The sequence below is a fragment of the Camelina sativa genome, chromosome 19 (genome assembly GCF_030686135.1).
Source record: "Camelina sativa cultivar CO46 ecotype springtype chromosome 19, ASM3068613v1".
NCBI classification, from domain to species: Eukaryota; Viridiplantae; Streptophyta; class Magnoliopsida; order Brassicales; family Brassicaceae; genus Camelina; species Camelina sativa.
In genome coordinates this window covers 10,516,351-10,529,262 of record NC_141898.1, presented here as the reverse complement: position 1 = coordinate 10,529,262, position 12,912 = coordinate 10,516,351, and the positions used below count along the sequence as shown (strand labels likewise).

Genomic DNA, 12,912 nt, shown 5'->3' with positions numbered 1-12,912 from the left:
ACAACAAATATAACAAAAGAAATCATCAATTAATAATAAGAATTCAATGTTGAGAAAAAGAAAGCTATAATAAGAATTAATTTTACCAAAATATTCATATATTTACAAACTAAATAAAGAAAAGAAGTAAAAAAAAAAAAAAATCTGGGTGGTCAGAAAGATAGAAGATTTATTTTACTCTATCTCTTATAGTCTTAATAACTATAGATGATCTTACCATGTTTATATAGTCTTGATTATAGTTATTGACCATATATATATAGACTTCATATATATGATCTTCCCATAGTAGTTATAACTATCTTGATTCTCTCTCCCTCTGCTTCCGCTTGCTCTTGTTCTCTCCATTTGTGGCTTTCTTTGAAAGTTAGTTTAATCACAGTAGTCGTGTGTGTCAGATGACGTTCAACAACCTTCCAGAGGATTTGGTAGTGGAGATACTCTCTAGAGTTCCGGCTGTATCTTTGGCAAGGTTACGATCAACATCCAAAGGATGGAACGATTTGATTAAAGATGGGAGAGTACTTGCTAAGAAGCACTTTGCTTATGCTCCAAGGCAACCTAAGGCTCTCTTGTTGATTGATAACAGGGTTTATTCAGTGAGTAACAATCTTCTTGGAGTTGACAATAACGTTGATGCTCCATCTGTTAATGTAACATGTCACTTTAGCCTAAAAGATCCTCTTTCTAATAATTCTTCAGAAGAAGTTGATATACTCGACGTCTTTCACTGTGATGGCTTGTTACTATGCAGAGTCAAGGACTATAGACTGATGGTTTGGAATCCATGTTCAGGTGAAACCAGGTGGATTCAACCCAGAGATTCATACAAGAACGAACACTGCTATATTCTCGGTAGATCCTCTTGCAACCAGTACAAAATCTTGAGGCAGGATCGCATCGTTTCTAACCAAGAATTGAACGAAAACGTAACCAGAAAGTGGTTGGAGGGTATCCTTTTTATCCAACATCGTCATGAGTATGAAATCTATGACTTTACCTCTAATTCGTGGAAGGGTGTTGGTGTGACCACCGACTTGTTCATTCCTGAGAGTAACAGTGGCATGTCTGTAAACGGAAGTACTTACTGGTTTGATAGACGTGAAAAATTCTTAGTAAGTATTGATTTCTCAATAGAGAGATTTGGAAGTGAGCCTCTCCCAAAGGGTGATAGTCCTTTTAGCTTTATCAGTGACGACTGGACAAGGGCAACAACTTTGTATGTTATCTACTCATTCCACATACTATGTGATGGAAACAAATGTTAACTTATGGATAGCAACGAAGAGTGAGAACACGGGAGCAATGTCATGGATCAAGTTCCCAATAATAATCGAGGAGTAGGTCTACGCTATCGTTATCATTTTAGAGAATACGTGAGTTTCTTCGCTTCCCAGATGAAGGAGAAGGCTGTTGTAGTTTCTTGTCATAGACCCAACCGGCACTCCAAGAACATCATACATATGGTGGTAAATGGTGAATTCATAGAATTGTGTCATCATGGTGCAAAACCTACACATGAATTATCTCCTACCCCACTTCTCCTCATCTATGTTCCAAGTTTGGTTCAAATCCAACATGGTATCTAGTTCTTTGGAGGAGGCAAAAAGGAAAGCACCCAGTCAGCTAGTGCATGGCCTAGTAATTGTCACACTAGTCTATGCATACTATGCATGATATAATCCAACTTTTGGTATTTCGCAAGATATATATGTATTGCTAATTTAATTATGACTTAATGTTGGTTATTTTTTATTTATATATAGTTTGATCTTGATTATATAAAAAAAAAATATTTTTCTTCTATCTGAACACCACGACTAGTGTGAAATAGAAAGATCCATTTTCATTTTTTATTTTGGGTCAGAGAAAGATCCAGTTTTTTTTTCTTTTTCCAAAAATATATTATATATGAATTGAGAGATACACATTATTACACATAATGCTAGTCTTTCCCTGTGTATTAAATTTATTAATTTCTACAATAATTGACTAATTTCTTTTGTTTGTTTTTGATTTTTCTTTATATAGTTTTGGGACACAAATCGGAGGATTAATTAAATTAAATTACATAAAGGTTTTATGATTTTGGTTTTGAGGAATTATTTTGATTGATGATTACAAGGAACCCAACAGAAAAATAGAGAAAGCAGAGAGCGAGCGAGCTAACTTTCCGTGCAAGAAACAAAGTTACTTAAAATAGAAAAAAAGCAGAGGGCTAAGCTTTGTCTTCACTCCTCATACGTCTACAAAAGCTTCTTTCTCTTCATCTTTCTGAGTAAGTTCGCAGTTTGCTCATCCATCCTTACGCTAACGACGACGATCCTTGTATGTTAAAGCTCCTTTCTCTCTTTATCTTTCCGAGTAAGTTCGCAGCTTGCTCTTCCATCTTTACGCTAACGACGACGATCCTCGTCTGCAGAAGCATCTTTATCCGATCCTTTATCTATCCGAGTAAGATCGCAGATTGCTACGTCTTTCATCCTTACGCTAACGACTAGCTAGGATCATACGCAAAAAGGATCTTTATGTGGGTGAGCGCTCTTGATTCTCCACTATAAGTACCTAGCTCTTGATTTTCGTTTTCTACACACAAAATTATTTCTAATTAGCTTTATTTGATAACATGAGTTCTTCTTCGGGTAGCAACATCGTTGGGGATGCAGAAGCTGTTCCTGCAGCTAATGATGGCGGTGGTGGCGGAGTCAACATTCGGCTATATGAAGGCCACGAGACAGGTAGATGAATCTTGTTTCGGTTTGCTTTCCTCGCGCTCCTTTCTTACTTTGTTTTGGTTTTGACATGGTCAGGGAGATCAGTACAGTCTCGTTCATTACCATCATTGTCTAATCGACCGCCTGAACAACAAGTAAACGATAACCACTTTGGGAGAAGAAAATCAAATCACAGCTTCTTGATTTTTTTCTTTTAGTTATCTTTTTAATAATTTCTTCGATCCTCCTCTCTCTCTCTTGGGATCAATTAGTACTTAAAAAAAATAAAAATAAATTACTACTTTTCTTTTTCTTGTCTGACGATTACTTTGTCAATATGCTTATTTATATTCTGGTGTGTTGTAATACGTCAAAAAGAAGAAATTTGTGAGTCGATGATGACCTCATCCCACTTGTTTTGTACGCTAGTATCTCTTTGTCCTCCACCCACAATGTGTATAAGATGTTGTAGCATGTAAGATGTAGGGGACCTTCATGTTATTTATCTCGGTGTTCGAAATTGGCGTGTGAGAGAAATAAAAAAAGTGGTTTAAAATAATATTCTTCTTCTTCCCTAGAGTCGTTAAGTCACCCAAGTTTTGTTTTTGTCTCTCTCATTGACTTGACTCATTGTTTAAGGAAACCACAAAACCCAAAAACGAAGTCACCATTATCATTACCAAAGTACCAAACTCCACCAAATAAACAAACCAAACTCTAAACCAAAAAACCAACTTGATTCAAACCGGATCAATTCCCTCTCTTTACTCTCATCCGATCTCTTCTTCTTCTTCTTCTTCTCCCTTTTTTTTTTTTTTTTTGTTTTTAATTCATGGTTTCAATCTCTTCTTCTCCTTTTCGCAATTTCATCACCTCCGAGATCTGATCTGTTTGAGAATTGAGAGAGATGGCGAGGAATAATAATAATAAACTTGGAAGTGGTGGTAGTAGTCATGGGATATGGAAATATTTCAACCCAGCATTTTATCTCCGTAGACCAAGACGTCTTGCTTTGCTTTTCATCCTCTTCGTCTTTGTTTCCATAATTGTTTGGGATCGTCAATCTCTTGCCCGCGACCACCAGGTACCCTTTTATTTTCTTTCTTTCTTTAATCTGAATAGTCTCTCAATCTGATTTTTTTTTTTTAAAGGAGGAGTTTTTGAGTTTTATGAAGTTGCCTTTTTATGTGTGTTTTATTGCAGTTTGAAGTTTCCAAATTAAATGAAGAAGTTTTGAGGTTGCAGCAGATGGTAAGCTTATTTTTCCTTTTGATGTATACCCCAAAGTTTCCTCCTTTTATGCGTTTTCTTTTAAATACACAGTGGCCGATATTGATGTGGCATTTATGTTTCTTGCCTTGTTGGGGTGTGTATCTATATATGAGGTTTTGCAAGACTTTGATTGACTTGTGAGTTAATTTCAATCTTGAGAAACTTATACGGTTTTTGTATTATCTTAGTTGGAAGAGGTTAAAAACGTCAGTGAGGATGTGTCTGTGAAGAGTTTGAAGGATGTCCAGGAAGATCCAGTTGATGCCCAGCGAATGCAGAGAGTTAAAGAAGCTATGATTCATGCTTGGAGTTCTTATGAAAAGTATGCTTGGGGACAAGACGAGCTTCAGGTACAGTTTTTATGTTTTTGATCAGTGAGTCAGTGACAATGTTGGTTTCTACAAATTTGGTGCCTTTTTCAAATTGAATGGTTAGCTGCGATGCTATTAGGTTTGTATTAAGTTTCAACACTTTTTAGAGGCTTGCAAGTTATTGTGTTGTTCAACTAGTTAAGCTGAGAACAATTTATGCTTGCAATAATATATGTCTCTGAAGCTATTTTGTTTCCTTTTTTTTTTGCACTATCAGCCCCAGACGAAAGATGGCGTTGACAGCTTTGGTGGTCTGGGAGCAACTATGATTGATGCATTAGACACTCTCTATATAATGGGTCTAGATGACCAGTTTCAGAAAGCCAGAGAGTGAGTAGATTTCTTCCATCCTAGCCCATTTTTAGGAAGATTCTTCTTCGCATGATTGTTATAAACAGGCTTGTCCCATCTTATTGAGAAAAAAAGTTGGTATGCTATTGAAATCCAAAGCTCTTAAATTCCTAAAAGCTATCATAAAACGAAGAAGTGATAAAATAAAATAGAAAAGGCTATTGAATCTTTGTAACTTGTCTGTGTGCAAATGTTCACTTTTGACTGTAGCAGGTAGCCTGTTTCAAGATAATATAGAAATTGTTATATTTTTCGGGCTATAACTGCAACCTCCTATGAAGAATCCTGTTTCTGAGCTATCTATATTGTTTTCTTCTCCACTAATTGAAGTTCAACTCACAACTTTGCCGATACATCTTTCCCAGCCTTCATTTGGTTATTGATTTTCATTTGCAGTTGGGTGGCAAGCTCATTAGATTTCGACAAGGATTATGCCGCCAGTATGTTTGAGACAACCATAAGGTTCATTTAACAGGTTTACCATGTTGTTTTCTTTCCTGTACTAAGAAGAGGCATCTTGTTTAGGTTATTTGTTGTGTGGTGTTGACAGTGTATGTGGAATGGAAGTATAGAATCTGCGCTTATAGTTTTTATCTTTGTTGGCTTTCAGAGTGGTAGGAGGGCTTCTCAGTGCTTATGATCTTTCTGGGGATAAGATTTTCCTCGCAAAGGCTACTGATATTGCAGACAGATTATTGCCTGCATGGGACACTCAGTCGGGTATACCATATAATATTATCAACCTGAGACATGGAAATGCTCATAATCCTACATGGGCGGGGGTAAGTCCTAGTCGTTTAATGCCTATCTGTCATATTTCTTGTCAACCCATTTAAAGTCTTATGCATTGGATGCTTACTTAGTGAATATATATTTCCTCTTCTTGTCTTGCGAATTTTTGTATGCCTGGGAGCTATTTAGAGATAGTGGCCACAAGCTCCGTCAACAGAAGATGACTTTGTTGTCTGTTGATCTCTCTAACATGTTTCTAAAGTAAATTCCTAGTAGGCCAATAAAACTTTGAGATTTATAAGTTCCAATCACTTTCCTAGATGTTTCAGCACTCGCCAGGAACAAACTGTTCTGCTTTTCAAGTTATGTGACAATTAGCATTCTGTTTGCATGTAGACTGTTTTAGAGTTTTAGCTGTAAATATCATGATGAACGTAAAGCTTCTTCATTTGCTAGGTATTGATTCACTAGCAAGCTCATGTTTAATGTTTAATGTTTATGGAATGGATACCATCTGATCTATTTACGTGTGTTCAATTAAGTACATGTGGTCTTTCGGTTTAGTTGATTGCTTCCTTCTCTCTTGTACTAGAGAGACAGTATTCTTGCAGATTCTGGTACTGAACAACTCGAGTTTATTGCCCTATCCCAGAGGACGGGGGACCCCAAATATCAGCAAAAGGTGCATTTCTCCATAACTTGTAGCACGAATGACTTATACTACATATCCATCTGCTTAAGAGATAGTTATAATTTTCAATGAACAGGATTACATATTTCTTAGCTTATTCTATATATTTGTATTATATCTTACTTAGGTATTAAAGTTGCCCATAGGTCAGGAATCGGGGTACATATTGTCTAATTCATAGGAAATAAATTGCAACTCAATGGTCGACCTGTTTGTAACTCGTGTCTCAGGTAGAAAAGGTTATTTCAGTGCTAAATAAGAACTTCCCTGATGATGGTCTACTTCCAATCTATATAAATCCCGATACAGCTCAACCATCGTACTCCACCACGACATTTGGTGCCATGGGAGACAGGTATTTTCCAACTTGATTGTATTTTATACTGCTGCTCGTCTGATCCCTTCTGGTTTGGCTTTGGTTTGATAAGTGACGGTGTGACTGCTAATTTTTCATACAGCTTTTATGAATATTTGCTCAAAGTTTGGGTGTTTGGGAACAAAACTTCAGCAGTAAAACACTATAGGTAAGTTTAATTCTAGTCTATTGAGTATATATATGTATGTATTTCTTATAAATCAAATGGTAAACGTAACACTGGAACATTTGAAAACTGATTAAATTCACTCAGCTAATTTCACCCAGCTTCCATCACTTTTGTCTTTCTGCTTGATATCTGCTTCTGTTCTTTGCTGGTCTTGTAGTTTCTACATCTTTTAGCCAAACAATAATAATTAGTACTGTTATGGATTGAAATCTTTGCATCAGAGATATGTGGGAGAAATCAATGAATGGTCTGCTTAGCTTAGTTAAGAAATCAACACCTTCTCATTTACATATATCTGTGAGAAGAGTGGAAATTCTTTGATCGATAAGGTAAGCCCGTCTAATCAATGTTTCCATTGTGATATGTGAAAATTAATTTGCCTGGTATCTCCAGTCTTATGTTCTGTCTCATCTTATATTCAGATGGATGAATTGGCATGCTTTGCTCCCGGAATGTTGGCTTTAGGAGCATCTGAGTATAGTGATCCTGCTGAAGGAAAGAAGTTTCTCTCACTCGCTGAAGAGGTAAGTAAACTTATGGCTTGAATTATCTTTGATCATAGCCTCATAGGTGCTTCAGATCGTTCCGAACTTTCTGCTTTTAAGCTGTTAAACTGATTTAGGCTGTTGGAGCTATATAGCCTTGATTGATATTTTCTCACGTATCTGCAGCTTGCATGGACATGCTATAATTTTTACCAATCAACACCAACAAAACTGGCTGGGGAGAATTATTTCTTCAACTCTGGGAATGTATGTCATTTGTCATTTTCTTTGTCTTTCCCAAAAACATTGTTTATTTTATGTGTAATTTGTTGTTTAGTCTACAATCCACAAAAATGATGATGATTCAGGACATGAGTGTTGGAACATCGTGGAACATCTTGAGACCAGAAACTGTTGAATCACTGTTTTACCTCTGGCGGTTAACTGGCAACAAGACATATCAAGAGTGGGGATGGAATATATTTGAAGCGTTTGAGAAGAACTCGCGTATAGAGTCTGGATATGTCGGTTTGAAGGATGTAAGTTTTCCTTAAGACTCCTAATTAGATCCTGGAACTGTTAAAACTTTGATGAATTGAATTATACCATTCCACCATCCACACCATCCGATGGTAGATTCTAATTTTCTTTCAATCATTTCCAGGTTAATACAGGCGTTAAGGACAACAAGATGCAAAGTTTCTTCCTTGCTGAGACGCTCAAGTATCTATATCTCCTCTTCTCGCCCACAACAGTCATTCCTTTGGACGAGTGGGTATTCAACACAGAAGCTCATCCACTTAAGATTAATAAGTCCCAAAACAACCAGGTAAATCTCAAACAATCCAACCGCGTGCTGCAACGAAAACCGGCATTTAGAATACGCCAGAGGAATTACGGTCGGATAACAAAGAAGTAAAAACTCCCTGGAGAAGTCAGTCACATTGTGAATCTTTGGAACCAGCATTTGTGATTGCGTAGGAGAGGGGCTCTATGGATATATATATTAACTGAGTAATGTAATTTAAGCTCGGCTATTCAAAAAGACCCTTTTACTTAAGAAACCATTTTTTTTTGAAAAATTTCAAGATAGACACTTTTGTTGTACAAGTTTGAACCAGAAAACCCAACACAGGTTTACAACAGTTTACAACAACCTTGTGTTTTTGTATCCTTAGTCACAAAATTAAAGAGTATTATTTATTTTATTTTTTTATATATTATTGGTTAACGTATATGAAAAAGACTGAAGTAATGAAGAAGAAATGTAATGGAAGCAACCAAGAAAAGAAAGAAGAAGAAGCAATTTGCAAATTGCAATGAATGAGACCAAGTCTCTGAAAAGACTCAAGTGTTGACTAAATCTCCACGTCACACCAAAAAGAAGAAGAATGACATGGCGGCTACTCTAAATATGACCACAGATTCTCACCAGCCTCAAAAAAGACCTCACGACACGTTGGTTTTTGAATTCTACAAACACCATACATTTCATTTCCCAATTTGCTATAATAAATTTTATAAAAAAAATCTGAGTCGTGTAAATGTTCTCTGGTGTGAACTTTAGGTGGTGAAGAGACCACTCTCATCAACCATGAACCATACATAAAAACTCCACCGCTCTTCTCTCCCCCAATCATTTTACACATCTTCTTCCTTATATCTCTCTTCCCATATCATTCCCCATTCCTACCTGTGATCTGAGTCATTGAGAAGGAAGATGGTGAGCTATTGCGAGCTTTGTAATGCCGAAGCTGATCTCCACTGCGCAGCGGACTCTGCTTTCCTCTGCCGTTCTTGCGACGCCAAGTTCCACGCCTCAAATTTCCTCTTCGCTCGCCATTTCCGCCGCGTCATCTGCCCAACTTGCAAATCCCTCACTCGAGACTTCGTCTCTGGTCCTCTCCTCCCTTGGCCTCCACGAACATCTTGCTGCTCTGAAACATCCTCTTCGTCGTCTTGCTGCTCTTCTCTCGACCGTGTCTCAACCTCCGAGCTATCTTCGACGACGGGTAGCGTAAACCGAGAAGCGCGTGGAAGGGAAGAAAGAGTGAAGAAGGCTAAGAAGGCCGGTGTTGCGGTTACGGTCGCGGATGGTGTTTTTGTGAAGTGGTGCGATAAGTTAGGACTAAACAGAGATTTAACAAACGCCGTCGTTTCGTATGCGTCGCTCGCTTTGGCTGTGGAGAAGAGGCCGAGGCCGAGGCCGAGAGCGAGAGCGACGAATAGATTGATCTTAGCGGCGGCGTTTTGGTTCGGCGTCAAGAACACGATGACGTGGACGAGTTTAAAGAAAGTGGAAGATGTGACCGGAGTCGCAGCTGGGATGATACGAGCGGTTGAAAGCAAAATGGCGCGTGCGATGACGCTGCAGCTTAGACGGTGGCGCGTGGATTCTGAGGAAGGATGGGCTGAAAACGACAATGTTTGAACAAAAATATTGACGTGGGTCCTCCCGCATTATAAATTTTAGGACATAGCGATTAGTTTAAGTTTGTGTTGTTGTGTCATTTGACTTGTTATAAATTCTTTTTCAACGTTTAAAATGGTCTTTAATGAGATGAACCAAAGTGAAATCAAGATGATATAAATTTCTTTAGAAGAGTTTAAACGTTTAAAATCAATTTCTACCTTCTTAATCCAATAGTCATTATCAGGTTCCTTGAGTTCTGTTAAAACTTAAAAAAATCGTGTTTCTAGCTTTTTAACAGAAGATATAATTCTTGAATCTTTGAGAATATATTATATGTTATTTATTATTATCTCACCAAAAAAATTACAAATTCAAAGTAAATTATTTTTTCTTGTTTTAAGTAAAATTCATTATTATCAACAACAACAAATAAAAAAAGAGTAGAATAGAGAGTAATTCCTATTTCCTAAAGTAATTATAATTTCTGTAATCTTTATCTTTACAAAGAAAAAAAAAGTAAAAAAAAAAAAAAAGAAAAACCCTTATTTGTGGTTTTTACAAACCCTACTCTGGAAAAGTCCTAATTCCTTAAAGCTGTGTACTTTCAACAAAGTCGACTAAAAAAAGCATCTGGGGCATAGTGAAAGATCGGACTCTTCAAGCTACTACAATCTTATTCTCTCCTCTCTTCTCTGTGTTGAATCCCACCATGGAAGCTCTCTTTACTTCAACACACATCCCCAATTTACAGACGAGGCCTCTCCTCAAATCTACACTGCCCACTTCTTCCCAGTCGTCTTCGTGTTGGTTTCGTAATTCGCTACCCAAAAAGCAGTTCACGAACCTGAGAATCACCAATGGATCAAGTCACGGGCTTCGTGTACAAGCTCTCTTACGTAACGAGACACCAAGTGAAGGCGAAGATAATAATATCGCTGAGAGTAGTGGGTTTGGTGTTTTTCCTGAGGATGTTTTCTCTTTATCGCAGGTACTTCTACTCTCTTTGTCTTGTGATGAAACAATTCAACGAAAGTTATAAACTTTTTGTTGTGGGTATGCAAAAAAATTCAGCAAAAGGTTACAATTTTGTAACAGAGTTTGTGTATATATGAGTTTGAAGTAGATATAGTTTATTGGATTGGTTGCTTTGGCATAAAGTATTAATAGATTGTAATGTTGTGTGAAGGAAAATCTCAATGGTGAAACTTCCCATAGTGTAATCGATGTGGAGGCATCTCTTGCTCATCCTCAGGGTGGTGGAGGAAATCGTGCTGGGCTTTTTAGAACTCCAATATCTGGTGGAGTTCAAAATGCTACATCAGCTCATGCGTTACCTCGGCCTGCTTTAGCTGTACGGAACTTGTTGGAACAGGTAAAAGGGTTTGTCTTTTAGATTGTTGTATAGTTGCTTTTACTTCATAATGATAAATGATAAGTTCTCTATCTGTCTGGTCTTTACTTTTTTTTTGTTTGGTATGATTCAAGGCTAGGTTTGCTCATCTATGCACAGTGATGTCCAAAATGCACCACCGCAGGGGAGGGTATCCATTTGGCTCATTGGTTGATTTTGCACCTGATCGTATGGGGCGTAAGTTACTGAGCCTTTCTTTCTTTTTTGACTGTTTCTACTGTCTGTTTTTGTTGCACGCTCATTTTTTTCTTCAGAATACTGGTTTAATGATTTACTAGTGGACAATTAGTTCCTAAGTCTCTAACTCCCACTGTAGAAACTTTAACTTGATTTGGATTTTGTGGGGACGAATAGTAGGAACTGTGCTCAATATTGTTTTCCTTAAATCTCATTAAAGATGTAGGAGTGTTTTTGGGTCTGGATAGTTTTGAAGGCAATGCTGAATCTTATAATGGTACAATTAATGTCTTTGAGTTTGTTGGCTGAGATATAATAGATGCTTATTTCTTGAATGGCGTTTACTTTTTGTTATCAGATCCAATATTTTTATTTTCACCGCTGGCCATCCACACACGAAATCTGTTGGCTGAACCTAGATGCAGTCTCGTTGTCCAGGTAACATTTGGCTATTGTGTTTTAATTAAGCGAAAGGCTTTTCCTTTTTGTTCTGTAACCTGAAATTTGTTTCTGGCAGATACCTGGATGGAGTGGCTTATCGAATGCAAGAGTGACATTATTTGGTGATGTGTACCCATTGTCAGAAGATGAACAGGTTGGTGTCTAGCTACTTTTTTCCCATTTCACTTCATGGTTCTCTATGCATTAATCTGTCTGAGTTGTAATATCCCTGGTTGTGGCTTTGGTAGGAATGGGCTCATAAGCAATATATTGCAAAGCACCAGCACGGGCCTTCCGAGCAGTGGGGAAACTTTCACTATTTTAGAATGCAGAACATAAGGTCTGTTACAAAACTTGTGCCTCCTAAATTACCAATACATGTAGGATGATTGTTTATTTCCTATTACTTATCCACTTCATTCTCAATGTGACAATTGGCAGTGATATATATTTCATTGGAGGCTTTGGCACGGTGGCTTGGGTTGATGTCAAAGAGTATGAAGCTTTACAGCCAGATAAGATAGCTGTTGATGGTGGTGAGGGGAACCTCAAGGTACGTTATTTCAGATCCCTTTTGGTCGCCTTAGAGACTCCGATAACTTGTCCCTCATTCTTGGCCTTTTGCAATCTGGATTGATTTGAGTGTTGTCTAACGTACTTCCCCTATAACTTATGATAGGAACTAAATGCCATCTTCTCGAAACCGCTTAGAGAACTACTGTCTACTGAATCAGAGGTGGATGACGCTGCTCTCATTTCGATAGATAGCAAAGGAATAGATGTAAGAGTTCGCCAAGGTGCTCAGGTAAAATAACATCGTCCAAAACAGTTATCTCCAGTTGATGTTAAACGCCTTCATGGTCATGCACAGTTACTCTCAGCTTTATCTTTCTGTATTGAATTTGTATGTTTTTTTTTTGGCAGTTTAACATACAAAGGCTAGCATTTGAGGAAGGTCATGGTGTTGAGACGCTAGAAGAAGCTAAATCTGCACTATGGAAAGTGTTGGAGAAGGTGAAGCTGAATTTGCAGAAATGACAAAGCCCCTTTTTCTCTCTATACGGGTCTTATAAATTAGTAGGACCAATAAAATGTTTGTTTGGTTCCTCTTTTCCTCATTTTGACTTAGCTGAAATTTTGTAGTTTTCTATGTTTTGGCCTCCTTTTTGTAGAAAAAGAAAAAAGCACAAAATTGGGGGTTAAGGAAATATGGTGTTGAATGAAAATCAGAGTTTTCTAATAAATATTTTGGGCGTTACTGATATTTTCAAAAGTTTGAAATTACCAAAAGCCAATAAATATTTTGGGT

The 12,912-nt window shown here is 37.4% G+C and overlaps 3 protein-coding genes and 1 pseudogene across 10 annotated transcripts; all 4 read left to right on the top strand.

Annotated features, from left to right (window-relative positions):
* Nucleotides 1-173: 173 nt before the first annotated feature.
* On the top strand, nt 174-1,844 carry LOC104767699 (putative F-box protein At3g21170; annotated as a pseudogene).
* Nucleotides 1,845-2,104: 260 nt separating this feature from the next.
* Nucleotides 2,105-8,369, top strand: LOC104766002 (mannosyl-oligosaccharide 1,2-alpha-mannosidase MNS2-like). 8 transcript variants are annotated; one of them, XM_087502662.1, is made up of 17 exons: nt 2,110-2,328; nt 2,423-2,534; nt 2,632-2,738; nt 2,811-3,798; nt 3,918-3,965; nt 4,175-4,336; nt 4,575-4,687; nt 5,105-5,170; nt 5,319-5,490; nt 6,033-6,122; nt 6,362-6,486; nt 6,590-6,655; nt 6,898-7,005; nt 7,099-7,200; nt 7,348-7,428; nt 7,530-7,700; nt 7,826-8,369. In XM_087502662.1, the coding sequence occupies exons 4-13, from the start codon at nt 3,622-3,624 to the stop codon at nt 6,995-6,997; spliced, it is 1,119 nt and encodes a 372-aa protein (XP_087358788.1). In that variant the 5' UTR covers nt 2,110-2,328; nt 2,423-2,534; nt 2,632-2,738; nt 2,811-3,621; the 3' UTR covers nt 6,998-7,005; nt 7,099-7,200; nt 7,348-7,428; nt 7,530-7,700; nt 7,826-8,369. The 8 variants fall into 8 exon arrangements, with proteins under 8 accessions (XP_087358793.1, XP_087358788.1, XP_087358787.1 ...); XM_087502667.1 differs by having other exon boundaries at nt 2,105-2,534; nt 5,105-5,183; XM_087502661.1 differs by having other exon boundaries at nt 2,281-2,534; nt 2,613-2,738.
* Nucleotides 8,370-8,606: 237 nt separating this feature from the next.
* Nucleotides 8,607-9,707, top strand: LOC104766001 (B-box zinc finger protein 32). The gene has a single exon (XM_010489798.3). It carries the CDS (start codon nt 8,882-8,884, stop codon nt 9,590-9,592), a length of 711 nt encoding a protein of 236 aa, XP_010488100.1. The 5' UTR covers nt 8,607-8,881; the 3' UTR covers nt 9,593-9,707.
* Nucleotides 9,708-10,140: 433 nt separating this feature from the next.
* On the top strand, nt 10,141-12,847 carry LOC104766000 (uncharacterized). Its single transcript, XM_010489796.3, has 9 exons — nt 10,141-10,562; nt 10,761-10,946; nt 11,060-11,162; nt 11,521-11,600; nt 11,680-11,757; nt 11,852-11,943; nt 12,045-12,156; nt 12,283-12,408; nt 12,528-12,847. The coding sequence occupies exons 1-9, from the start codon at nt 10,284-10,286 to the stop codon at nt 12,639-12,641; spliced, it is 1,170 nt and encodes a 389-aa protein (XP_010488098.1). The 5' UTR covers nt 10,141-10,283; the 3' UTR covers nt 12,642-12,847.
* The last annotated feature ends 65 nt before the right edge of the window (nt 12,848-12,912 follow it).